Source organism: Danio aesculapii, chromosome 8, assembly GCF_903798145.1.
Source record: "Danio aesculapii chromosome 8, fDanAes4.1, whole genome shotgun sequence".
Taxonomy (NCBI): Eukaryota; Metazoa; Chordata; class Actinopteri; order Cypriniformes; family Danionidae; genus Danio; species Danio aesculapii.
Genome location: NC_079442.1, coordinates 7,836,826 through 7,864,296, shown reverse-complemented (window position 1 = coordinate 7,864,296; position 27,471 = coordinate 7,836,826). Strand labels below are relative to the sequence as shown.

Genomic DNA, 27,471 nt, shown 5'->3' with positions numbered 1-27,471 from the left:
GACCGCCTTGTTATTGTCCAGAGAAAGAACATGTTTACAGGTAAATAGGTGTGGTTTAAATACTGTATGTACTATGACAGAAACCAAGCACACACCTCTCCATTTGCTCTCCAACAAGATACGGTTACAGATGCTCCTGATATTGATGAAGCTCCGGAGGACTGTGTAGGATCACAACATCTACAGTTTCAGAAGGTATTTCGCTGGATTTTATTAATACTGTTGTCATATGAACATCTTATGACTGTGTTAACCTGGAGTATGCTTCTTTTCATTTTAGTCTTCACTCACTCTTGTTTCAAACCTTTACGAGTTTTTTTTTTTTTGTCGAACACAAAAGAAGATATTTTGAAGAATGTTAGAAACCTGCAACCATTAGTATTTGTCAAGTGGAAGTCAACTTTTGTGATCGACAGAAAAAAAAACCTCATAAATGTTTGAAACCACTTGAGGGCGAGTAAATATTGTCATTTTTTGAGTGAATATCCCTTTAACGCTAATTTAATTTAGTTGCATATCATTAAAGTAATCCTATTAGAATTTTCGGTTTTAAATTCTAGCTTGTTATAAATTTAGTTTAGTTCTACATACATGCGGACGCTTCTCCCACGTGCATAGAAATAATGCAACATGTGTACCGCACTGCTGAAAGGGTTAACTCTCTATTTGGCAAGCTTACAGCGAGAAACACGCCTTTAAACAAATGTCTTTTCATTCTTCTTTTAAAGAAGCACTTCTGTTTGACATTTATGAGCAGGAATGATAGGAACTAAAAGGACAAACCACAAAATCCTGCTTGTCAGGTTTGCACAATAGAAAAATGGCACTTTCATTTTATCCTTCATTTGCAAGGGCGCTAGTACCTGCAGGCATCTTTAAAATATGGCTGCACGATATTGTAAAAATCTGACATTGCCATATTTTGTATTTTTGCAATATTACTATTTTCACTAGATGATTAAACAGCAAACAGATGATTAACAGATGTTTAAAATTCTCATTTTAAACGGATTGGGGTGATTTTGTACACTGTAAAACCCAAAAAGTTAAGGTAACTCAAACCGTTTGAGGAAACCGATTGCAACAAACCATTTAAGTTCTAATCCTAATGAGTACTGTGAACTTAATCCATTTGAGTAAATGAAGTTATTTGAGCAGAGTAAACCCTAATAAATGAAGAGGACTCAAACCAACTGAGTATTGTAAAACCCAATAAGTTAAGTCAACTCAAATCGTTTGAAACCGATTGCTACAAACCATTTGAGTTAAAAAAAAAAACTAATCTATATGAGTACTGTGAACTTAGTTGAAGTAATGAGGTATTTAATTAACTCATTACCTTTAACACTGAGTTCAAAACTCTTTACAAATGAGTAGAATTAACTCTCAGTCAATTTTGAGTTAACTACACTCATTTCATTTGATAAATTGGACTGTTGGGTTTTACAGTGTAGGGGAGTGAATCTCGAAAATATAGAACAAATAACGTACAAGCATAGATCAATAAAATATGGCAAAAATCTAAGTAAGTTATACAGTAGCTTTCTGGAGAGTCTAACAATGATCAGGTACAGATATTGAACAACAACACTGCATAGCCTTCATTATATATCATGTAATCATGACACAATATTGAAATGTTCACCCAGTCACAGGCTTAAAAAGGATAGTTCACTCACACTTGAAAATGTACTCACTATTTACTCACCCTTGACTTGTTTGAAATGTATACGAGTTATTAAATGATCTTCTTTTTGTGTTCAACGTAAAAAAAGAGACTCACTTATGAGTTTCATGCACAAAGTCACAATAATGAAATGATATTACTCTGAACTGAATTAGAAATGGCCTAATATGTCAATAGATGTCAAAATTTTAAATGTAAGTTTTACATAGAAATTTTGAGGTAAAAAGATAATTAATCCATATGCCTTCGTTTACTGGCTTCCAGTTCCAACTCGAAAATAACCTCGTATCTCCTTGAAGTACAAATTTTTTTTTAGCATTTGAGCCACACAGCACAGCTCGGATAAATAGTAGAATTTTAATTACGCTAAAGTTTAATACAGTTCATTTCTGCTTTTTACCTCCAATCCCAAAGTTCCTAGACTTACAAAAAAAAGAAAAGAATATAAAGTATTAGCATCAATATCGTAATGTGTATTTTCGCAATTGTCACATGGCAGGATGGTCAATGCCATGTAGAATAATGGGAGCCACAGTTTGGAATGCATGTTATTTTTTACACTACCTGACAAAATTCTTGTCGCTGATCCCAGTTGTAAGAGTAACAAATAATAACTTAACTTCTAGTTGATCATTTGGAAAAGTTGCAGAAGGTAGATTTTTCTGACGAATCATCTGTTAAACTGCATCCCAATCATCACAAATACTGCAGAAGACCTACTGGAACCCGCATGGATCCAAGATTCTCATAGAAATCAGTCAAGTTTGGTGAAGGAAAAATCACGGTTTGGGGTTACATTCAGTATGAGGGCACGTGAGAGATCTGCAGAGTGGATGGCAACATCAACAGCCTGAGGTATCAAGACATTTGTGTTGCCCATTACATTACAAATCACAGGGAAGGGCAAATTCTTCAGCAGGATAACGCTCCTCATACTTTTGCCTCCACGTCAAAGTTCCTGAAGCAAAGAAGGTCAAGGTGCTCCAAGATTGGCCAGCCCAGTCAGCAGACATAAACATTATTGAGCATGTCTAGACTAAGAAGAGGGAGGAGGCACTGAGCATGAATCCTAAGAATCTTAATGAACTCTGGGAGTCCTGCAAGAACGCCTTCTTTGTCATTCCAGATGACTTTATTAATAAGTGATTTGAGTCATTGCAGAGATGTATGAATGCAGTCCTCCAAGCTCATGGGTGTCATACACAATATTAATTCTGTTCCCATTGCACCATGATTATTCTATACTGTACATTATTTCTGCTAAGTGACAAGACTTTTGTCTAAGCAAAGTCAGACCTTACTGTCCTAATTAAATAATTAAAAATCAAATCATGATCATATTTTATTTTGGTAAAATTATCTAGAGGTCTTTGCTTTTGCCAATTCGAATACAAAATGATCAACTAGAAGTCAAGTTATTATTAGTTGTTCCTAAAACTTGGATAGTAGTGCAGATTAAATGCAAAGTTTAGCCGTTGTGGAATTATTAAACTTTGCATGCTTGTTTTTTGTTGTTAAACATACACTGTAAAAAATACTGGGTTCCAAACAATTGATTTGTGTTGGGATAACATAAAGGAATTAAGTTAACATACTAGTTTTTACAAGTTAACTGAACATAAATCAATTACGCTGTAACCTTTGTAGCTCTAACAAAGTTGAATTACAATTTTTTGTATAGTGAACACTGCAAAAAGTGTCATTTTACATTTGATTTTTCAATATTTGCATCTCTACCTTTAAGACTTTCTAGGAAAAATATAAAACCCTATTTTGTTTCCTCATTTGTATCCAGTTTATAGTTAAATTTAACTCATTCAAATATGCTGTGGTTTTGTAACCAAACTGGTTTTGTATCCCAATGGTAGCACAGTTTATGATTTTTGTAAATGACACAGTATTTAACTCTAATATGGACTGTATTTTACTGTAAGACAGTTATGCAGTATGTTACTATATTGTAAAGTTGTGTAAATTACTGTATATTTTACAGTAAAGATTTACATACAATTGTGTAAATACATATACAGCAAGATAAACAGTGCTGTGAATGTAAATATAGTATTTTAGCTGTAATTGATTTACGGCTCTCTGTCCCGCCCACACTGGTCACAGCTGCCAAGCCGACCAATCACAGAGCTTGCACTACATGTTGTCGCGACGTGTAGTTAAATTTTTTGAAAGATGCACATCAGCGTTGGCGTCAGCCATGGCAAGGGCTATGCGATCGCTCGAAGGCTGCGCCGGAGCATACATGAGCGCTTGACGCAGAAGTATAAATCAGCCTCAACTTGAGGCCTGTTGCACAAAAGGAGATGATCAAACTCCGGTTTGCAGTTTACAATTCAGAAACAAATAAATCTAACCAGTTTAAGATTAAGAAGGTTAAGTGCATTAACAATGCTTGATATAAGCTTTCTCTTTTAATCAGGTCCTCACGCAACTGAATGCGTCATACAAGTAACAAATAGCTAATCACACAAGTGTCAGGAAATCATTTCTCTGTTGAAGATTAAAGGGGACCCATCATGCCCTCTTTTTTACAAGACTTATTTTTAAAACAAGTCTCTGATGTCCCTAAAGTGTGTATGTGAGTTTCAGCTCAAAGTGCCACACAAATAAAGCTTTATAACGTCGCAGTGCGATTGAAGCACTTATCGCGCATTTCGCACGAATCACTCGCATTGGTAAATCTGAACTTTGACATTCGCGCCACGTTAACCAATCAGAAGCTTTCTCAAACACGACTCCAAATGAATCAACGCTATTTATTTATCTTCCTAAAGCACAAACACAGCTATTCTCGTATTAATATCAATGTTAGCCATTTAGCAACGAAGCTACAGTCATAGGGCAGACAGAAGCCCTACGCCTTTTGGTGGCTGTGCCTTTAAATTCAAATGAGATTGCGCTCTTTTTCATAAGAGGGCGGAGCTACAAATGCAAAGACACAAATGTGTCAGTGCAGATTCAAAAACAAGACTATCGTTCTATGCTAACGAGGGAGAGATCATCAATAATGGACGGGGCTTTCCTCATGCGATGACATGTACAATGTGAAAATGTCAATCGAAGTGTTTCTACAGACTGATTTTATCAAGTGTGACTATAAAAAAAGAAAACGTATATATTTTTTACTGTTAGAAGCTGGTTATATTCACAGACTGCTGCCACACAAATGTGTTTCAACCCCATATAAAAGTGATTTTTGCATAATAAAAATCATTAGAAATATAATTCATTTAAAAACACTTAGAAGGCAGAAATAAACACTGCTGATGAAGAGAAACTTTAAGGCAGCAATACAGGATATACAGATATACAGAAAAACAAGCTTGAATAACCTTATCTAATAAATAACTTTTCACCAACCAAACATTCCACTGCAAATATGCAGACATCTTATCAGAACGAGAGAAGGTCATCTTTAAATAGGCTGAATTTGTTAAGGCTAGACATCGATATTAAATTTAAATTAATATTTTGCATTTCATTTTAATTGAATATACAATTTTGTGTTTAAAATATAAAAACTGTCTGCTTATATTTGCAGAATTCCATTTAGTTCTATTCTGAATACTCATCTGCTTGTTAAATCATAATGTATCTTGACGTATAAAGTACCGTTTCCGGGTGCAAGCCGCTACTCATTTGAATTGAGAAACTTATATCATATTACAATCAGCATTTGATGCCAGTGGCCAGTCCCCCGGAGAGGGCTATTGACCACCTCTGTACACACTGCTCTCTGGTTTAGGAAAGGCTTTTCTTTCCACACAAGCCATCTCAGTCTCCAGTGAACGTTTTTTCATCAGCAGGCGACATTTTAAATGTGCAATGATCTCAGCTTATGCCAGAAAACAGAGATCTGCTGATATTTCTTTTTTTAAATATTTAAATCCCAGCACGGTCACAGTTTTAGTTTGTTTGTATTATTTATTTTTGATTTGGAATTCAATTACAATGTGTAAATTAGCTGCACAGTCAAAAAGTTTTAGTTTGTTTATTTTAAAGAGTCATATTTAGTTTGAATTATTCACTTTTTTTATTTGGGTTTTGTTTTAAAAATGAAATTTAATAATTGCAGATTTTATTTTGTAAAAAAAGTAAAAAACTGAGCAGCATTTGAGAAAAATGAAAGGGCTCTTCACCTTAATCTAGCCTCAAATAATTGTGTTGAAAAATCGTGCTAAGTTGTGTATCGTGAGATTAGTATGGGGAATCGTATCACATTGTGAGTCAGGTGAATTGTTCATCCCTAGCCAGGGGATACGACAATGACTCGACGCAGAAGAGTAGATCAGGTTTAATGATATGCATCCTTAAGCGTAATTTGAAAAATGATTATGTATGCTAGGTGACCTGTAAATAGGCACAGGCCGGTATTAGATAACCTTGGATAAAAATATCACAGATTCACGGTTTGGTGGTATTGTGATTACTGCTCTAAAATATATTCTTTTTAAATGTCTGGTAAAAACAAAAAGTTTTTTCACTTTTGAACACAATATATTTTATTTTGAGAAATGTTTAAAATATTTTTTTAAAAGTAAACATGCCAGGCTAAATAATTAAAATAAATCATTGATTCCTGCTGTTTTCATTAGTTTCAAAATCACAGATTGCTTTACCATTTTTGGATATCTTTTCTGCTGGAGATACCATTGTCCTAAAAAACTAAGAAACAAAATGTAAAAAAAATAAAATAAAATAAATAAATAAATAAATAAAAAAAATAAAAATCGAACATATACCGTAGGTACGATATAGCAGAAAATTTTGGTGGTTTTAGAACTATGACTTTTCCAAACTGCAGTACACCTTGAAAACAGTCATTGTCTCATGCCTACCAGTAAATATAGGAGGGAAAAAAAGTTTCCATTGAAGTTGTGTGACATATTCCTTTTTTTTAGATTGCCTGATAAACCACCACATACACCTCACACACTTTTTAGCTGAATATGGCAAAGGGCAATATGCCCAGCTAGTGTTTTTCAGCCAACGATAAACATCCTGTAAAAAGCTTTGTGACTATTTTCAATTTCTTAAAGTTCCTGTTACAGCATCGATGTTGTAATGTAATTAAAATATAACCAGTTAAACAGACTTAAGCATTTATTAGTTGTTCAAGCATAAAACGAAATGAAAGACCAATTAAACGCAAGCGCCGTCAGGAGCTAGCGCAGAAACTCTATTGAAAATATTGTGCTAAAATAAATGCCCATATTTTAATGACTTGGCGGGAAAAATTGGAATTTAATGCAGTGCTTTCTGTCTGTTTTGATACCCACTTTATATTATATCTCAGTCAAGATCACTGATTTGAAAAGAAATCTGATTTTAAATGAGGTGATTTTGTATGGGATGACAGTTCACCAGAAGCACTTTGGCTGGCTGACTGAAAATTAAAAGTCTGTGTGCATACACCCCATTGTACTGTTGTCACGATACTGAATTTCGGTAGCAATCAGACCATTTCCCGCTAACATTTGAGCGCTGTTGAGCACGTTCTTAAACACAGCTGATTGGCCATTGTGTTCAACAGAAATAACTGTGATTGGCCATGAGTTCACTGCACTTCACCTCTGTTTACCGAGTGCAAACACAGATACAGGGACACTGGGCCATTTTAAAGCCATGAAGATCAGCTAGGGCATGACATACGAGCAATTCACTGATGAATCGCAGCTTTTAAACGCTCCAGTGTCCATGTCTGTGTCTGCAAACAGAGATGAAGTGCTATGAACTGATGACCTTCACGCCCAATCATAGTCATTTCTGTTGAGCACTTAACGTTAAAAGAACGTTTTTATAATTGGTCAATCATTGGTACCAAAATTCAGTATTGTGACTTCCCCATTGCTAAAAAATGGATGCATTTCCATTAAAACAGTGGTCCTCGTCGGTGCCAGTGGTGTAGTGGTTAGTGCGTCGACACATGCACTCCGGTGCTCACGGTGACCTGAGTTCAATTACCGCCTTGTGGTCCTGTGCCGATCCTTCCCCTCTCTCTGCTCCCAATACTTTCCTATCAATACACCTGTTTCCTGTCTACTGTCCTATCCAATAGGTGAAAACCCCAAAGGTGAAAACCCCGAAAAAATAAATATTAAATAAAAAAAAATAATAATAAAAAACAGTGGTCCTCAACCATGAGGCGAGGACCGGTTCTAGTCTGTGGATCAATTGGTACTGGGTTGCACAAGAAATCATTAATTGTTTCAGTTTTATTTATTATCTGAGTCTTTTAACGATCTTTTATTTTGAAAAATTACCATATTCTCTCGGTCACTTGAGCGCCCAAATTTTAACCCACACGCAGCAAAATGAGTAGGAAACAGTGTCTTTGGAAAATTTCTTTGCTAAGACCAAAGGCCCTGTGAACGACCCCACAAACTGCCAAGGAAAAGATCCATAACCCATTTGTCAACAAATCAGGTGAATTCACCATGGCTGTGCCAGATCAACTGATGGAGATCGCAAATGACAGCGGCTTTTTAGGGGCATTTGCATAACATGTCTTTTCCAGAGTTCCCATAAGTTAGTTGTTTCCAATGGAGGTACGTGGCGTGAAGCGCTCGCACCTTCCAGACCAGACGCACAAAGTTGAATGAATCCCACGAGCTCACCGCGAGTCACGTGACAACAACTAACTGATCGGCTTCAGGTAGTATGGAATATACACATTTCCGTAACACAAATTATCCTAGACCAACACAATACACCAAAACACTGCAGTGCTTAGTAAATAAAACTTAAATAAATAAAACTTGTATCTAAGTTACAGTGGTCGCCTAGCAACCTACGAAACAACGCCCCCCCATTGCACCCCCCAACCGCCGTCTGTGGTAAAACTGTCAAGCATTGACCATTCTGTGGCCATAAAAAAGGTTGAGGACCACTGTGTTAAAAGATTACAATTTCACAATTTCTTTTGGCACAACTTGAGGAGGAACCTACTGTTAGACAGAGGAAATAAAGTACACATCCCTTCCACTAATCATTTGATTATTCTGTGTTTTCAGGCGGAACCGAGACCAAATGTTGAATCAGCACAAGCCACCAGCCGTGATGATGGCTATTGTCTGGTCACCAGGGACAAATGATAACTTTCACCATGACGAGACCCTGCAGTACCTCCTCATTCTGTGCACCAAAGTGGCTTTAAACACGTTTGTGTTGTACTTCTGGAGGAGAAGCATTCTCAAGTCTCTCCTGGGGATCTGCAGTGTCTCCATGTACGTGGCGGACGTCCTGCTGGTCTGCGCCGTCTCCAGCGCATGGATCCTCAGAGAGAACCTACCCACGTCCACTTCAATGTGCTTCATCCTTGCTCACGGATCCACCATCTATGCCTTGCTCCCTCTACCAATTCTCATCGCCGGGGTGTTTGACTATGCCAGTTACCCAAACCTAGACAAAACCCACTGCAGTCGACGCAGAGTTGTCAGTTACTGTTTGTTTGCTGTGCTTTTGTGGGTATCAGTGATCATCTACACGTACCACAGCACCAACACGCAACCTACAGAGATTTACAAAGACAATTTGAAGCTAATAGTGTGTCGTGTTCACGGATCTACTGTAGTGTTTCAGTTTAGCATGTACGTATTAACTGTGATGATCCTCATACTTCTGCTTCATCTGAAAAAGCTGACTGGATGGGTCAGTAGAGCCAAGAAACTGGCGAAGCTGGAAAACCTAACATTTCTCTCAGATCAAGACTATAGCCAGATTGAGGAAAGTGGAAATTCGGAAATTCCAGAAAGTTCCCCTCCTCTCTTTGTGAGTCTAACTCTAGGATTTGCAATGAACTGGGTGCCGTACTTGTTAATATCTGTGACTTGTGTACTGGTGGATTTCGCAGTGCCAGCTTATGCCAGCGTCAACCTTCTATGGATGGCTTGTGCCAATAGTCTAATGGTTGGTATTGCATTTTGGTTGAAGAGTGACAAGATTGGACCGTTCACCAAATTCCCAGATGACACTTGTTTTTGGAAAGTTTACTGGCACTTAAGCAATGAATCGCCAATAACTGTGGACAAAACAAGTTTATATGTAACTATACCTATCCAAAAGGTCTAGTCGAAAGCAATTTAAGGCTTGCATGACTACACTTTAAGTGGGCCCCTCAAGTCATTGTCAAAGATGAAGACCGGAGGGGTGGGGGTGGGTGGTAATGGGCATTGATGATCGTCGAAAGTGAAGAGCGGGGAAGGAGGACATTGACGATTGTCGAAAGTGAAGAGCGGGGAAGGAGGCGTTGACGATCGGCAAAAGTGAAGAACGGGGAAGGGGGGCGATGACGATTGTCGAAAGTGAAGAGCGAGGAAGGGGCGTTGACGATTGTCGAAAGTGAAGAACAGGGAAGGGGGGCATTGACGATCGTTGAACGTGAAGAACGGGAAAGGGAGGCCCTGACGATCGTTGAAAGTGAGGAGCAGGAAAGGGGGGCATTGACGACCATCAAAAGTGAAGAGCAGGGAGGGGAGGCATTCACGATTGTCGAAAGGGAAGAGCTGGGAAGGGGGCGTTACCATTCATCGAAAGTGAAAAGCGGGGAAGGGGGACGTTGACGATCGTCAAAAGTGAAGTGCGGGGAGGGGGGCGTTGATGATCGTCAAAAGTGAAGTGCGGGGAGGGGGGCGTTGACGATCGTCGAAACTGAAGAGCGGGGAGGGGCGTTGACGATCGTCAAAACAGAAGTGCGCGGAGGGGGGCGTTGACGATCGTCGAAATTGAAGAGCGGGGAGGGGGCGTTGACGACTGTCAAAAGTGAAGAGTGGAGAAGGGGGCATTGACGATCGTTGAAAGTGAAGAGCGGGGAGGGGAACGATGAAGATCGTCGAAAGTGAAGTGCTCCGTCCCCTGCTTGTTTCTAAAAATGTTTTATTTAGGGTATATTAAAGGAATAGTTCACCCAAAATTAAAACTGATGTCATCATTTACTCATCGTCCGCTTTATTCAAACATGTTTACATTTTTTTTTCTCGTTGAACTCAAGGGAAGATATATTGAAGAGTGTAGGAAAGTGGAAGCCATTTAGATACAGTATTTTTTGTTTCTATTATAAATGTCAATGGCTGTTTTTTCTCAATATTCAGAATATCTTTTTATCATTTTGAGTTTAACAGAAGAAAGAAATCAGCAAACGTTTAGAACCACTCGAGTGTGAGTAAATGGTGAGAAAATATTCATTTTGGGTAAATAATCCTGCAATGTTTGTACCTTTTTTTAAAAAAAAAAAAAATGTTTAAATCGAATTGTAAGCGAGTTTGTTTACTTCATGTAGGATGTAATCCCAGAAAGTGCTGCTATAGGTAACATATACATATATATACACACCTAAGTGTTTGTTTGTTTTCATGCTCAACTTTCATGCTGTATACAATTGACGCAAACCATGTGGTGCAAAATGCCAAAATATATATTCTGCAGTGTAAAAAATAAAACAGATGTGAACCTGCACATGCACTTGTCCTACTTTTAAAAATTGAGATGTCAGACAAAATGCAGTCTAAATAAAGTAATGAACTTGTGAAACTTTTCCCAAATATGCTCAAGCTCGGCTCTAAATTGTATAGTGAGCAGTCAAGCTGTCTACTGATAACAAAGACAGCATCTTAAAGTATTCATTCACTCAAAAATGTCAATTATGCCATTAATTACTCACCTTCATGTCATTCAAAACCCCTGAGACTTTTATTCGTCTTTAGAATACAAACCGAGATATTTCAGGTGAAATCTGAGAGCTCCTTCTTCCTCCACAGACAGAAGAGTTCCCACCATCCAGACCATATGCTTTTATTGGTTCACTTACAATATTATCGAGCATAATAATACCTTTGAGCGCACATTAAACAAATATAACCACTTAATTCAACAGTTTCTTCTCCTCAGTGTCAGTATATTGTGCACATTTATAAGCACCATGCGGTGACATACACAACCAACCCTACCCCCAACCCCTGGATGAATCGCCCGACTGTTTCAAACAAACACAGTTGGTGCATCATAAGCAATGTGTCAGAGGCGTGGCCAAGTGCGGCACTTGAATGCGTACCCTATATTGACACTGGGGAGAAGAAACTGTTGAATAAAGTTGTAATTTTTTTTTATGCGGCCACAAAAGTATTCTCATAGCGTGATGATATTTTGATTGAACCACTGAAGGTATATGGTCGGTTTTGAGGATGTTTTTGGTATCTTTCTAGACGAGAAGGGAACCTTGCTGTCTATGGAGATTTCCAATTTCACCTAAAATATCTAAAACAAAGGCTTTAATAGTTTGGAATTACATGAGGGCAAGTAATTAATAACGGAATAGTAAGGCCCAATGCCAATTCTATTTTTTATCCCATCCCCTTGGCCCTTGATACAGATAGTGAAAGGGGAGTGCTTCAACGTTACCCCCAAGAAATGGGACAGTACTACAACACCCACTAGGGGTGTAAATCTACTCACGATTCGGTTTGGATACAATTATCATGCCATTGATTTGGTTCAATTCGATATCTCGGTCCATCACAGTGCATTGACGATACTTTCCATCCACAATTTTATACATCACAAAACAACAATTGTTCTTTTAAAATTTATAATTTATATATACACGTTTATATTTAGGCCTTTATATTATTTGTAATACAATATTGTCCTTTAATACAAGCAGTCAAAAACGGCTCCTTTAGTTTTAAATGCTCAAAGAAAACAAGAATGTACCAAACAAAACTCAAGTACATACAGAACAACATGACCATTTATAGAAAATAAACAAATGTAAATATTATTCCGCTTGCTTTTTGAGCAATGATGAGCAGTCACTGTGTTGTTGTGATTGTTCATTGTGTTCAATCGCTCAAATTGTCAGCGTCTATGTGCATCGAAGAAAGAATACATTTTGACACCCTAACACGTCATCACGGCATCACGAGTTCTTACATTATACGCAGTCGATTGTGGTGCCTGCTGTAGTTATTGTAGTTCTATTTTTTAGTTATTTTTTGGTATTTATCTTTTAACTACGGTTCAAAAACAATATTAACATTAAACCAGACACTGTAAAACGCCAATTCCCAGACACTAGACATTTCTGACAGGGTATTGTAACTGGTGGTCCTAGAAAATGTTTAAGGGCTATCTGTCCCGTCCCCTTAGCCTAATGCTGCGTTCACACCAGACGCGGAAGAAGCATCAAGCGTGAGTGTTTTACATGTAAAGTCAATGCAAGGGTGCTAATATATATCCTGCGGCGCGATATGCGCGAATGACGCGATTCGTGTGAATGTAGCGGCGTGAGTTGAGCGTTTTGCATGATTGACGCGCTTATCACGTGTTTTGCATGAAACGCTCGAGTTCGAAAATCTGAACTTCAGCAGACATTCGCGCCACGTTAACCAATCAGCGCCTGTTGTTGGTGTCTTGGGGGAAAATCTTCCTGTCTACACTGACAACAGTTCATGAAACTGTGCTTGGCTCAGTCAGAAGCACCACTGAAAGCTTCCATCATCCAGGTTAAGTTTCTGGAGGAGTTTATGAGCTCACAGAGCTGGGTGCACCTCTGCAAGGATCTAGTGGACTCAGACACAACTCCAAACGAATCAATGCCATTTTTCAGCCTTCATAAAAACACATAAACACAGTTATTTTCTCAAAAAATCCATGTTAGCCATTTAGCAACGAAGCTACAGTCACCGAGCAGACAAAAGCCCTGCCCATGACATAAATCTGCGTCTGTTCTGAAGTGAATTGGCCGCGTGAAGATAACTTAAAATGTTCACGCATCTATTTACGCGCAAATAGCACAATTTATCCGTGCGTTCCGCGTTTGGTGAGAACAGCATTATGCAGCGTTCACACCAGACGCAGAAGAAGTGTCAAGCTCAAGTGATTTACATGTTAAGTCAATAAAAAGGTGCGAATAGACATCCTGCTGCACGATGAAGCGGCAAGAGTTGAGCCTTTTGCGCGATTGACACGCTTAACACGCATATCGCATATTTCACGCAAATCGCTTGAGTTAGAAAATCTGAACTTCAGCGGACATTTGCGCCACGTTAACCAATCAGGAACTTGCTCTTGTGGGGGCGTGATTATGACGTAGTGCCTGTTGTTGGAGTCATGAGCTCATAGAACTGGGTGCACCTCAGAATGACACTAGTGGACTCTAGGCACGGCTCCAAACGAATCAATGCTGTTTTTCAGCCTTCATAAAGCACATAAACACAGCTTTTTTTCTCAATAAAATCCATGTTAGCCATTTAGCAACGAAGCTAGTCACCGGGCAGACAGAAGCTCTGCCCATCATGCGAATCAGCGTCTTGCTCAGTGAATCTGATGTGCGTAATAAAGCGGATTTAACACCCGAATGAAGCAAGTAAACTCAAAATATTCACACGTCTATTTACGTGCAAATAGCACGATTTATCTGTGCGTTCTGCGTCTGGTGTGAACACAGCATTACGCCTTCAAGCTAAAAAAATTGGGACACCCCAAGGGATGCAACAATTAACCGATTTCACTATTAACCGTCCTTTAATTCCTCTTGGTTAATTAATTGTAAAAGCTACTCGACACTGTGTTTCTGCACTGAACAAAACTGCTGCAACTAAAAGTTACGGCAACTGTGCACTAGTTAAAAGTTCCAAGCTTGTAGACCATGACTAATACGCATACACACTGGAGTCTGACTTTAACTATGGCAGAAGCTCTTATCTAAGGGCCGTTCACATATCTTGCTTTTGTATGAGTAAGTTCGTTATTTCCAATGGAGGCGCACGACAAGAACTGGACCGGTCAGCTTCATACTTTTCTTGGAATATACACACGTTTCTACTCCAAAGAGAAAAAAAAACTAAGGAAAATACCAAAGAATTTTGTAATATAGTTGATCAAAAATGCCTTTCAAACAGTGGTTCAGCAGCTTTTTACTACATTTGTTCTCATTAAAAGAAAAATTATTTAATAAATACTTTAAAAACTACATTATACAAAAAAAATTTAAATTATTTATTATTTTTATTTCTGTATTTATTTATTTATTGTTCTGTCATTTATTTTCACTGTAAAATTTTAACTTGTTTAAATGCCAAGACCTTTTTTCAGGAATTGACTTTTGTTTGTTTTTATTTATTATTTTTTTTGTGCTGTATTAATTAGTTACTGAGCAGCAATAAGTGTTTTGAAATTAATAAATGCATAATAATCGTGAAAATCGTGATTATTCCTCAGACTATAATCATACAACCAAAATCTTTAATCGTTGCAGACACCCCTTCACGTGAATGAGCAAAACGAGGGAACGAGGAAAAGGGTTAAGGGCTAGAATTGGGATTGGATCTAATTTTTGGGTGAACTAACACTTTAAAAGGTAGGGTGGACAAATTGGGAGAGGATAGCAAAAGCTAGTTAGCATTGAAAGCCAAAAATCCTGCTCTCCCTGCATGACTACTCTGTAAAGCATCCTCCAAACACATTAACACACACATACAGACAGACCTGATCTTCAAACGTCAACAAAAGAGAGGGGGGAAAAAGAAGTGTCCGATTACTCTTTGTTTTATAATGCTCTTGCCTCTGGCATTTGCTGAAGGAATGTTTGGTTGTTGTTGTTGTTCGCCTTGTTCGATGACATATCCATGTCTGTGTAAACAAGATCAGCAGAGATATATGCAAATACATATTTTGGCAGTGAGCAAAGACGTTTGGATTGGACAAATGATTTTTTGGTCCCAATCTTCAACAGGGCTGCACGATTTGGAGGAAAAAAATTTAATTGCAATTTATCTGATCAAAATTTTCGGTTTAAAATGTGATATACTACAATTTCATTAAAGAGCTTCAGGTTTAATGTGATAGTTTCAACAGCACCAAAAAAAGACAAATTTTTTTTCCATTAAAGTTGTCGGTTGTCATGACAAAGAAAATAACTACAGTATTTTAAATTAAATTATAATCTTATATATAAAATAGCAACTGAAATGATGATTTTTTTTTACCGATTAACGGTATCAGTTAAACAGTTAAAATAATAATTATTTTATATCTTTTAAGTTTTGCTGCATAAATATGCAACACCTAACGTATTTGTTAACTTGCTGGGCGTTAACACGTGCAACCACACATGCCTGACATATTTTGCACAAGTGGAGAAAGAAGCCACAAAAGCAAAACTTTCTGTAATGTGCTCTGCTTTGGAAATACATTGGGGTTTCTCTTGCTCCAAGCATGCTCCGGCACCGCTCATCATACACACAACAGATACTGTAACTATATTGTTTTGATAATCGAGTTTTTTTTTGGTGAATTACAGTTATTAATAGTTCTTATAAATACCCATTTATAAAATATCCGTAATAAAATAGCCTACAAATCAAGCAAATCCAATGAATTATCTCAATGATTTCTGCATGATGATAACTCCACACATCAAACTGAGACGTTCATTTTTTTTACGTATGAAAATTAATGTGCTACTAGGCTATATGTAAAAAAACACAATGATTATGTCCAGGTTCTGTTGTTAACATGTTCGCATGTTAAAATAAATCCATATTTTAAAATCCAATATTTAATGTGTCAGACACAAAAAAAGACCATTATTATTATTATTATTATTAAATGATCATTTAATATTAATCTAAACGGTTAATTCGGTTAACAAGCAACAGCTGACAGTTGGGAAAATTACCATTTTTAATATAGCAAATCGAAATAATCGCAGCTTTCATTTCAAATTACAATTTCAGTTTAAAAAGGATTAATAATGCAGGCCTACCCCAAGACTTCCAAAGTGGATCTAAATACATATGACGTCTTATCTTAATCAGATGTGAAGTGATTTTCAATTAAAAACAAAAAGCCCTCTCATAATCAACTGCATCAGATATTAAAAGTTAATAAATGCTCCTAGATGGGTTGAGTATGACTTGCACTTTGAAAATGGATGAAAATTTCATAGAAATCTGTTTTGCGCATGAGTTTTGAGATTTTCTAACATACTGAAAATAAAGCATCCGGACTGCAAATTATCATGAAACAAGAATAATAAAGGCATAGTTCACCGTTCATTTTAATTCAGCCATCATTTACTCACCCTTCGTATTTTTCCAAACCAATTGAACACAATAAGATGTTCTGAAGACAGCTGAAAACTTGTAGCATTGAATTCCATAGGAAAAGCAAATACTATGGAAGTCAATGGTTACACGTTCACAACATTATTCAAAATTTAACAGAAAACTGTTTTTTAAGTGGAGAATGATTACATGATGGCAGAATTTTCATTTTTGCATGAATATCCCTTTTAGGGGAAATTCTCTTTTTGATTTTTTAAATTATTTTTTATGTAATCTACCCTCAAAAAAACTTTTTAAACGTTCCTTAAGAGCACAAACACAAAGTGATGTTTTATAAACAAATTTCGGGAGGAGCATGCGCAGAAGTTTCAGTATCAAATACGTCATTGACAATTATTCTATTATCCAATCAGTTCATGACCAAACCCCTATATATACCAAAGCTGTCTTACCTGCAGCATTTCACGACTTTAGCATCCCTCTACCACCCCGTCACCTCACCTCTTAAGCATTACAATCCCAGGAGGAGCGTTCTGGGGCCGGGCTAGATACTTGGCTCGAATCCCAATTCCTCTCTGTTTCCTGATAAGAGGAATAACTCGAGTTTGGGTGTCTTCCCCGAGCTCAGAGCCCTCTCCCCGGACAGCACGCCAAATACGCTTTATTCTGAAACTATTGCAAGTGTGAACTCGTGAAAGAACATTAATTGACTGCCTAAAACAGGTAAGACAATCAACACCGAACACAACCAGCATTCATGTGACAAGCAACTAGGGCTGCACGATTCTGGCAAAAATGTGAATCACAATTTTTTTTGCTTAAAATCAAGATCTTTATTTTACATTTACAGAATCGTGAGAAAAATCGTGGTTAATACGATTGATTAGCCTATTATTATTGTTAATTCTCAAACATATGGTAAAACAACAATAACATTAGGCCTGTGTGTAGCTCTACTGTTGCTTAAAATGCAAAATTTTGTAAAGTCATTATGGTGGACTTGAACAGACTTTCAATATGTCCTGTTTGTTAATTCACAGTAGAATAATGACATCAGAATATAACTGTTCATAATTATAAAGTTGATTTATTATGTTTAAGACATGTGCTTGTCATCTGCCATTGACAACATTATTAGACCATTATATTTCACTTATATATAGGCTAGGGTTATTATACTGACACAGTAAACATTTATTTACATGCAAATCAAACCTCCCGCCCTTAAGGGACAGATGACATTTATACAATGTTAACCTAATCAACAAAACAACATTTCACAAATGCTTATTACTATTGCTTATCTGAGCAAACCTAAGCATGCAACTTGTCCCCCACATTGTCATAAAAACATAAATGACATTTCAAATCAAATTGATTTTGACCTCATTTAGGATTACAAAACCCTTTGCTTTGAAACATCCAATCAATATAAATAAATCTAAATTAATTATATACTATAGTTAAATTAAAATAATAATATTACACCAGCTCTTCAAACTAAAATATTCTTACTAAGGTTGATTATCTCATTTCAGAAAATGGTTACTGTAACTGAGGGAGCATTAATATATACAGTAGAAGTCAGAATTATTAGCCCCCCTGAATTATTAGCCCCCTGTTTATTTTTTTCCCAATTTCTGTTTAACAGAGAGAAGATTTTTTTCAACACATTTCTAAACATAATAGTTTTATTAACTCATTTCTAATAACTGATTTATTTTATCTTTGTCATGATGACAGTAAATAATATTTGACTAGATATTTTTCAAGACACTTCTATACAGCTTAAAGTTACGTTTAAAGGCTTAACTAGGTTAATTAGGTTAACTAGGCAGGTTAGGGTATTTGGGCAAATCATTGTATAACGATGGTTTGTTCTGTAGACAGTCGAAAAAATATGTAGCTTAAAGGGGCTAATAATTTTGACCGTAAAATGTTATTTAAAAAATTAAAAACTGCTTTTATTCTAGCCGAAATAAAACAAATAAGACTTTCTCCAGACGAAAAAAATATTATCAGATATACTGTGAAAAATCTGTTAAATAGCATTTGGGAAATATTTAAAAAAGAAACAAAATTCAAAGGGGGGCTAATAATTCTGACTTCAACTATATCTATCTGTGGTTTTGGTCAGAGAATAACACCAAACAGAAGAATGTTCCTCTCAACAAAAAAACACCAGTAGTTTATGTTACACAAGCAAGTTTGAGACATGATCAAAATTGATTCCTAGATCAGGAATAATGAAATTTTGCAAATTTACCCTACTATACTCCATATAGAATGCAGAAAATAAGCTTTTTTGGGGGACAGTAACTGATGATCAGCAGTAAAAATCATAAATTGTACCTCTTCCCAACAGGCAATTCCACCAACAATCAAGAATGCATGATTATATGGTGCCATGGCTTTTCAATCCAAACATGTCAATATAATGAAAGTCAATGGGGCAAAAACAGCCCCGAACATAAGAAAGTCAATTTGTCCATAGTGTATTGTTGAGTTTTTGAAAAATTCCAAAGTATTTCCTTAAAATATGTATCAAAATAAGATTCGCCACCAAAAATCATCCTATTTGCTGAAACACAGAGAAAGGTATGACCAAGTTTAGACTCAAAATCACCTCAGAGGGGATGAAAATATCCCCAACTGTGAGTCAAATTGAATTTACACTAAATTAAAGTCTTTTTATGAAGGTTCACCACAAGCACTTTTAAAACTCCTTGACAAACATTAGATTTATTTATTCATTCATTCATTCATTTTCTTTTTTGGCTTAGTCCCTTTATAAATCAGGGGTCACCACAGTGGAATGAACCACCAACTTATCCAGCATATGTTTTACGCAGCGGATGCCCTTCCAGCCACAACCCAACACTGGGCAACACCCATACACTCCCACACATTTATCACAGCCAATTTAGTTTATTCAATTCACCTATAGCGCAAGTCTTTGGACTGTGGGGGAAACCGGAGCACCCGGAGAAAACCCGTGCCAACACGAGGAAAACATGCAAACTCCACACAGAAATGCCAATTGACCCAGCAGGGCAAACATAAGATGTTAATCATAAATATGTATCATTTATGTAATAATATAATGTACATTTTAAATAGGGCTGCACGATACTTGATATTGTTGAGAATGACATTTCTTACGTTATAACTTATTGTAATATGTTATTTTGTCAGCATTTCTAATAATATTTTTTTACTTATGCTATGATCATACTCAAATAAACATGTAATATATGTTTTTTCTGAGCTAATTAAATTAAAAAGGTATGTCAATGTGCAAAGATTTAGATTTTAAAACACCACTTGTTGGCTGTTGTAATTTTCCTCTCTTATCTCTCAGTATTAATTTTCAGTTCTAGGTTCAACTAGCAGCACCTACTGGAGAGATGGGGGATGAAGAGAGTAAAGGACACCTATGCATCATGCAGAACACAAATGCTTGGCACAAAAAAATATTAAAGAGCCCATATTATGGGTTTTTGAAAATGCCCTTCCATGTAGTGTGTAACACAGCTCTAAGTGAAGTGAAATATCCAGCTAAGGCTTAAATCTGTAAGTGTACAGTGTTTAAAACTATTGATTCATCTATAAAAGAGTCGACTCAGAGTGCTTCAAACGAGTCGTCTTGATAACGAGTCATTAGGTGTTTCGCGATGACGCAGCCACGAAACACAAGCCTCGCCAGTAGTTACGCGCGCAAACCAGGGAGATTTGAAACCTGCGGCCCCGCCCACTAACACAGAAAAAAACACTAGACACACACCTACAGACGCCGCCGGTCGAATGAAGTCACGCTGTGCTCAGATGGATAATATTGACAGTCTCTACCCAAAGATGAAATGTGAACTGTGAAGAGTCAGTGGTTGAGGTTTATTCACTAGTGTAAGTAAGTGCGATTAAAATTGTTGCCTCGTTTAACTTGCAAATTATGTATTTATTGTGTTTTGTTACTTGTTAACCTGGTACAGTACACGCGGTTACTCTTTAGTAGAGAGAGAGAGAAAAAGAACAGGTCGAGTTTGTGACGCCTAGGGGCTAGGAGACAGGAGACTCGCGTCGCTTTCGCTAGTTCTTCTGAGGAGCGTTGTGTGTGTGTGTGTGTGTGTGTGTGTGTGAGAGCGAGAGAGAGAGAGAGAGAGAGAGAGACTCGCGTCGCTTTCCCTAGTTTTTCTGAGGAGCGTTGTATGTGTGTGTGTGTGTGAGAGAGAGAGAGAGAGAGAGAGACTCGCGTCGCTTTCCCTAGTTCTTCTGAGGAGCGTTGTGTGTGTGTGTGAGAGAGGGAGAGGGAGAGACTCGCGTCGCTTTCCCTAGTTCTCCTGAGGAGCGTTGTGTGTGTGTGTGTGAGAGAGGGAGAGGGAGAGACTCGCGTCGCTTTCCCTAGTTCTTCTGAGGAGCGTTGTGTGTGTGTGTGAGAGAGGGAGAGGGAGAGACTCGCGTCGCTTTCCCTAGTTCTCCTGAGGAGCGTTGTGTGTGTGTGTGAGAGAGAGAGAGAGAGAGAGAGAGAGAGACTCGCGTCGCTTTCCCTAGTTCTTCTGAGGAGCGTTGTGTGTGAGAGAGAGAGAGAGAGAGAGAGGGAGAGGCTAGGAGACTCGCGTCGATCTCCCCAGTTCTTCTGAGGAGGGTTGTGTGTGTGTGTGAAAAAAGCCTTACACTATGAAGCGCGTGTGCACTGTGACTACTTTTATATAGTTGATTACCAGCTGGGCATTTCACTCTGTCTCGTGCTGAAGCCTGTCACTGTCGACCAATCGCAGCAGGCTGTCATCGGTCCAATCAGCGCAGATTAGCTTCGCGCTGAGGAGGGGGTTGGGAACAAATGAATCGCTGAACGATTCATATGGGAGTCGCTGGGATAATTAGGTAAAAATAAATGCAGATTATAAGACCATAAAAGTGTTTTATGACCTTGCATGCATATTAGACTGTTGTTGGAGACCCTTACAACCTAAATATGACCCTATTTCATGTATAATATGGGCTCTTTAAATAATTTATTGCACTTCTTGCATATATTATTATTATTATTATTATTGAGATAACAATCTTTCGATATACTGTACCTGTAGCCCTAATTTAAATATAAATATATATTATTTTACTTTTGTATTAATAATTTTTTGGATTATATATTTTGTATTTAGGCGTCATGGTGGCTCAGGGCTTAGCACTGTCGACTCACAGCAAGAAGATCGCTGGTTCGAGTCACAGCGGTGTCAGTTGGCATTTCCATGTGGAGTTTGCATGTTCTCCCTGTGTTTGTGTGGGTTTCCTCCGGGTGCTCCGGTTTCCCCCACAGATATGCAGTATAGATGAATTGAATAAACTAAATCGGCCGTAGTGGCCCACTGAAATAGAGACTAAGCCGAAGGAAAATAAATGAATGAATTTTGTATTAACTTATAGGGCTGGGCTGATAAAAAATATTATATTGAATCGTGATAAAATTTGTCAATAACAATGATAAGCTCTGGACTTTTTTACTCTATATTGATCTAAGAGCCAATCACATTACAGAAATGTGCAACAATGGGAATCTTGAAGTGTGTTGATATCAGAGATCCACTGAATTTTCGTCCACCACTAAATGTTCTCCATAGACACTAATGTTATATTTATAATAAAGGTTAAGGTATAGGCCCACACGGAATCTGCGCGAGCAGAATTCTGCAGATTTTTAGCCCATCGATTCTGTTTATTTACTTGAATAAATGTGTGTACATTTATATTTATTCAGTTTTTAAATTAATTTCAGCATGACGTTCATATGCTTTATGTACAATACAGTTTGTAAAGTAATATTTTCTGTCTTTTAGTAGATATATTATGAGAGACTTGCTTTGTTTACCAAATAAAGTGGATCTAATTGGATTTGCATTGTTAACATTAAATAAAAGTTTAAAAAGGCATTATTTTGTACTTATTATATTAATTTTTTAGTTATGATACTCCCACAATCATTCCGCAGTTTTTTAAACTCAATTCTTCGCAAAAATAGCAAAAAATTTCCACAGATTGTGTTTGGCTCTAGGTATAACTGATAAAGTAATGAGTAATTAGTTCATTCATTCATTCATTTTCGGCTCAGTGCCTTTATTAATCAGGGGTCGCCACAGTGGAATGAACCGCCAACTTATCGAGCACATGTTTTACACAGCGGATGCCCTTCCAGCTGCAACCCATCACTGGGAACAACCACACACACATTCACACACATACACTACAGACAAGTTAGCTTACCCAATTCACCTGTACCACATGTTTTTAGACTGTGGTGAAAACCGGAGCACCCGGAGGAAACCCAGGCAAACTCCACACAGAAACGCCAACTGACCCAGCCGAGGCTCGAACCAGCAACCTTCTTGCTGTGAGGTGACAGCTCTATCTACTGCACCACCGCGTCGCCTTGAGTAATTAGTTCATAATAATTATTAGTTACTAATAAAGTTGTTAACTAATAACCTTTTGATTTTGATTGTAATACAATAATATATTGAGGGAAAGTTGGTTTTATATTCGCACATTCATCCATTTTTGAAGCGGCAACTTTTGACAAGGTGCCTATATTCAGGGTTCAAACTGAAATTCCATCACTTTTCCATGACTTTTCCAAAACTTGAAGGTATATTGATGATTTTTTTCTGTGCTTCATGTAATGTCTACGTACACGTGGTAAATAAGAAAAAAGGCACGTTCAAATTTATTACAGCATATTAAAAAATGTGACACGTTTATATTTATATCTGTAAAACAGTTTTTAGAAAGTATCTTGCTGTCTGCGTGAAAATTTTTTGATGTTGGCTTGTGTTTTCACAAGATTTAGGATTAGTACATATTAGCCTTTAGCACCCACAGTATCTTACCTCTGCAGTTAGAGATTGTATCTGGACACGACTCTCAAAATGCATCTTGAATTACGATGAAAGCAAGTGAAAGAGAGGAGAAGCTAGAATTGCTTTTGGATTTTTTAGGTTATTGCTTTTTTTTTTTTACCCATTTTATTTTTTTGGAAGTTTCAAGTTCATCATTCAAAGTCAAGTTCATCTCAAATATATTAAAGTACACAGACAATTGTTCAACAAATTTTCATGCCTTTTTTAAAACAATTAGGGTTTATTTGTTTTTCCAAAACTTTTCCAGGCCTGGAAAATGTCTTTTCGAAATTTCATGACTTTTCCGAGCGTATGATCCCTGTATATTAGTGTACTTTGAATATTCATTTTGAAATCACATGGAAGTATGGCTTCAAAACAACACAAGGACTATTGAACAGTGTATTGGCTGATAATATGATTTCCCTACTAAGAATTTGCAATAATTATTTTCTAAAATTATATTATTAAGTTTGAATGTGCCAATAAAAAAGCAACTTTACCTCAGTCAATAATGTGCACCTTTTCACCTGCTTTGAAACTATAATTATTGTGAAAAGCGCCACACAAATAAACTTAAATTGAACTGACAAATTTAATATTTAACTAGGTCTCCTTTAAAAACCTCTTTCGGTTGACTTTGATATAAACTGACACTAAAAATAGAAACACTGACCATTACAGAAAGCTTTTTTTGAAGCGCTCTAAACCATTATTTATTAAAATATGCAATGGTCAAGCAGCCAGCTTTGTATAATTGAGGTAAAGTTGGTTTTATATTTAGCATATTCATTTAGTGACAACTTGTGCACGTTACTATATTGTTTACCATAGTACTTTGAATATTCGGTGTGAATTTACATGTAAGCATGAATTGAACACAACATTAGCACTATTTATTTGACCGTCAACAATGATACACTTTGACATTCATTGGCTGCTAATATTACTTCACTATTTAAAATTTGCAAATAATACTTTTCTGAATATTATATACAGTTGAAGCCAGAATTATAAGCCCCCCTGGTTATTTTTTTCCCCCCTGATTTCTGTTTAACGAAGAGAAGATTTTTTTGTCAGCACATTTCTAAACATAATAGTTTTAATTACTCATTCCTAATAACTGTTTTTTTTCTTTGCCATGATGACAGTAAATAATATTTGACTAGATATTTTTCCAGACACTTCTATACCACTTAAAGTGACGTTTAACTAGGTTAATTAGGTTAACTAGGCAGGTTAGGGTAAATAGGTAAGTTATTTTCTAGCGATGGTTTGTTCTGTAGACTATCGATAAAAAATTGCTTAAAGGGGCTAATAATTTTGACCTTAAAATTGTGTTAAAAAAATTTAAAAGTGCTTTTATTCTAGCCAAAATAAAACAAATAAGACTTTCTCCAAAAGAAAAAAATATTATCATACATACTGTGAAAATTTTCTTGCCCTGTTAAACATCATTTGGGAAATATTCAAAAAAGAAAGAAAAATTCAAAGGGGGGCTAATAATTCTGACTTCACCTGTATGTGTGTATATATGTATATGTATGTATGTATGTATGCATGCATGTATGTATATATATATATATATATATATATATATATATATATATATATATATATATATATATATATATATATATATATATAATTAAAGAGAGTCCAAATGCGAGAATTTAAAACCAACTTTACCTCACTCTTTACATATATTGGACCTCTCTCGAAGAAATAAATTATATTTTTTAAATCTCTTATAAAAAAAAGACTGTTTTGAAGAAAGTAAAGTTAATTTGTCCAGACTTTCCATTTCTTTAAACCATGGGCAAGCGTTCAGTGTGTCAATTAACGTTAGCAGATGAGCTAATCAATAAATCAGAGGCATTTAAACTTACTTGCCCTCCGATGCCGACGTCGAAGAACACAATGGGATTATTGGGATTTGACGGCTGAACGTTCATGGCTGTTTCAGGTTTTTATCGCTTCAGACAGCAGAAATGTTCGCTTTGAATATGTCCAATTTCCACAGCATGAGTTTCATACAACGATTCAAAACTGCTCGACCATGACGTCACAACGGCAAGCAGGAGGACTTTCTACAGATACAACCGAGGGACAATTACGACTCAGAAACTATCATTTTGAAACCATAACAAGGTATTGTTTACGCCTGTTAGTTAAAACAATTGCTATGTGTATTATAAAACGCTCTCCCGATTTTTTTATACAGTCAACAGCCTTATATTCATTCAAATAATGTTAGTAAAGTACGTTAATAACACGTGACACTGTCTCTTCATCTTGAAACATGTAACGTTACGTTATTCTAGTAAGTTCGTAGTCATTCATTTATTCTCCTTCGGCTTACTCCCTTTATTAATCAGGGGTCACCACAGCGGAATGAACCGCTAACTTATCCAGCATATGTTTTACGAAGCGGATGCCCATTCATATGCAACCAAATACGGGGAAACACCCATACACACTAACATTCACACACACTTTGGACAATTTAGTTTATTCAATTCACCTATAGCGCATGTCTTTGGACTGTGGGGGACACTGCTAGCCTCTGTGTCGCCATAAGTTCGTCGTTCTTAGAGAAATAGTGCTACATTGAACTGCACATTGTTGTCTTTTATGATATTGGGATAATTTCCAGAAGTCAGCGTGAGTTTACATTTTTCCATTAAGGTCTCATGGTTTGCTACAAAACAAACAGAAAAGGTATGTGCACTGAAATTAATTGTAATTAAGTGTCGACACCTCAATTTATTATTATTATTATTATTATTATTATTATTATTATTATTATTATTATTATTATTAATAATATTATTATTATAACATTTTAACGGTACAAAAATATGCGTGCCGGGGGTAAGTATAAATCAAATACAAATATACAGAATGTACAATATAATAATCAAATCAATACATTGTAGAATTCACAAATTTTTTAAGTGCGTAGGGCTTTCTTATTTAGAGATACCACTAATAAATATATAAGCATAATTCAGTCATCAATACCTTAACAATCGGTTTCTTATTAGTAAATTTACATTTATGAATGTACAATTTTGTTAGCAAAATAAGTAAATTAATTAAATAAATAAAAATATTTTTTCCTCTTGACTAGGGTACATAAAGTGACACCTCAAATTAGTAGTGTGCTAATCTTACTAAAGCTTGAGAGGATGATAAAATGGAAATTACTGCAAAAACTTAAAAATGGCAAACACTGAAAAAGGTTTGAGTGACCAAAAACAAGGATGTTGGGGTCAGAAAATGATAAAAATTACAATAGCCTGTTGTTTGAAAGGGTTTCAAGAATTTTTTTTGCAACTTTCATACAAAACAAAATCAAACTCTCTTCGTTCATTCATTCATTTTTTTTTTGGCTTAGTGCCTTTATTAATCTGGGGTCGCCACAGAGTAATGAATCGCCAACCAGCATCCAGCATATATCCAGCATATGTTTACGCAGCGGATGCCCTTCCAGCTGTAACCCAACACTGGGAAAGACCCATTTACTTTTGAGTTCACACTCATACACTACGGCCAATTAAGCTTATTCAGTTCAGCTATAGCGCATGTCTGGACTGGGTCTTTGGACTGCCAAATGCCAACTGGCCCTGCTGGGACTCAAACCAGCGACCTTCTTGTTGTGAGGCGATCGTGCTACTTACTGCACCCCATGACACCCATATATATTTGTATATATATATATATATATATATATATATATATATATATATATATATATATATATATATATGTGTATATATGTATGTTGGCTTGCACTGAGTTACAGTTCTAAAGTTAA

General features: G+C 36.5%; 2 protein-coding genes across 2 annotated transcripts in view; one reads left to right on the top strand and one right to left on the bottom strand.

Annotated features, from left to right (window-relative positions):
• ppih (peptidylprolyl isomerase H (cyclophilin H)) overlaps window positions 1-25,712 on the bottom strand; it is a 50,588-nt gene extending 24,876 nt beyond the window's left edge. The window contains exon 1 of the mRNA XM_056463112.1: window positions 25,541-25,712. Within this exon, the coding sequence (XP_056319087.1) occupies window positions 25,541-25,606 (66 nt within the window). The 5' untranslated portion in view covers window positions 25,607-25,712. The remainder of the gene's footprint in view (window positions 1-25,540) is intronic.
• On the top strand, window positions 104-10,254 carry si:dkeyp-100a1.6 (probable G-protein coupled receptor 160). Its single transcript, XM_056463111.1, has 2 exons — window positions 104-195; window positions 8,713-10,254. The coding sequence occupies exon 2, from the start codon at window positions 8,729-8,731 to the stop codon at window positions 9,767-9,769; it is 1,041 nt and encodes a 346-aa protein (XP_056319086.1). The 5' UTR covers window positions 104-195; window positions 8,713-8,728; the 3' UTR covers window positions 9,770-10,254.
• Window positions 25,713-27,471: the final 1,759 nt, after the last annotated feature.

What these genes read in the sequence shown, in the direction of transcription:
- si:dkeyp-100a1.6 (XM_056463111.1), top strand. Translation starts at nt 8,729, where the DNA reads ATGTTGAATCAGCACAAGCCACCAGCCGTGATGATGGCTATTGTCTGG.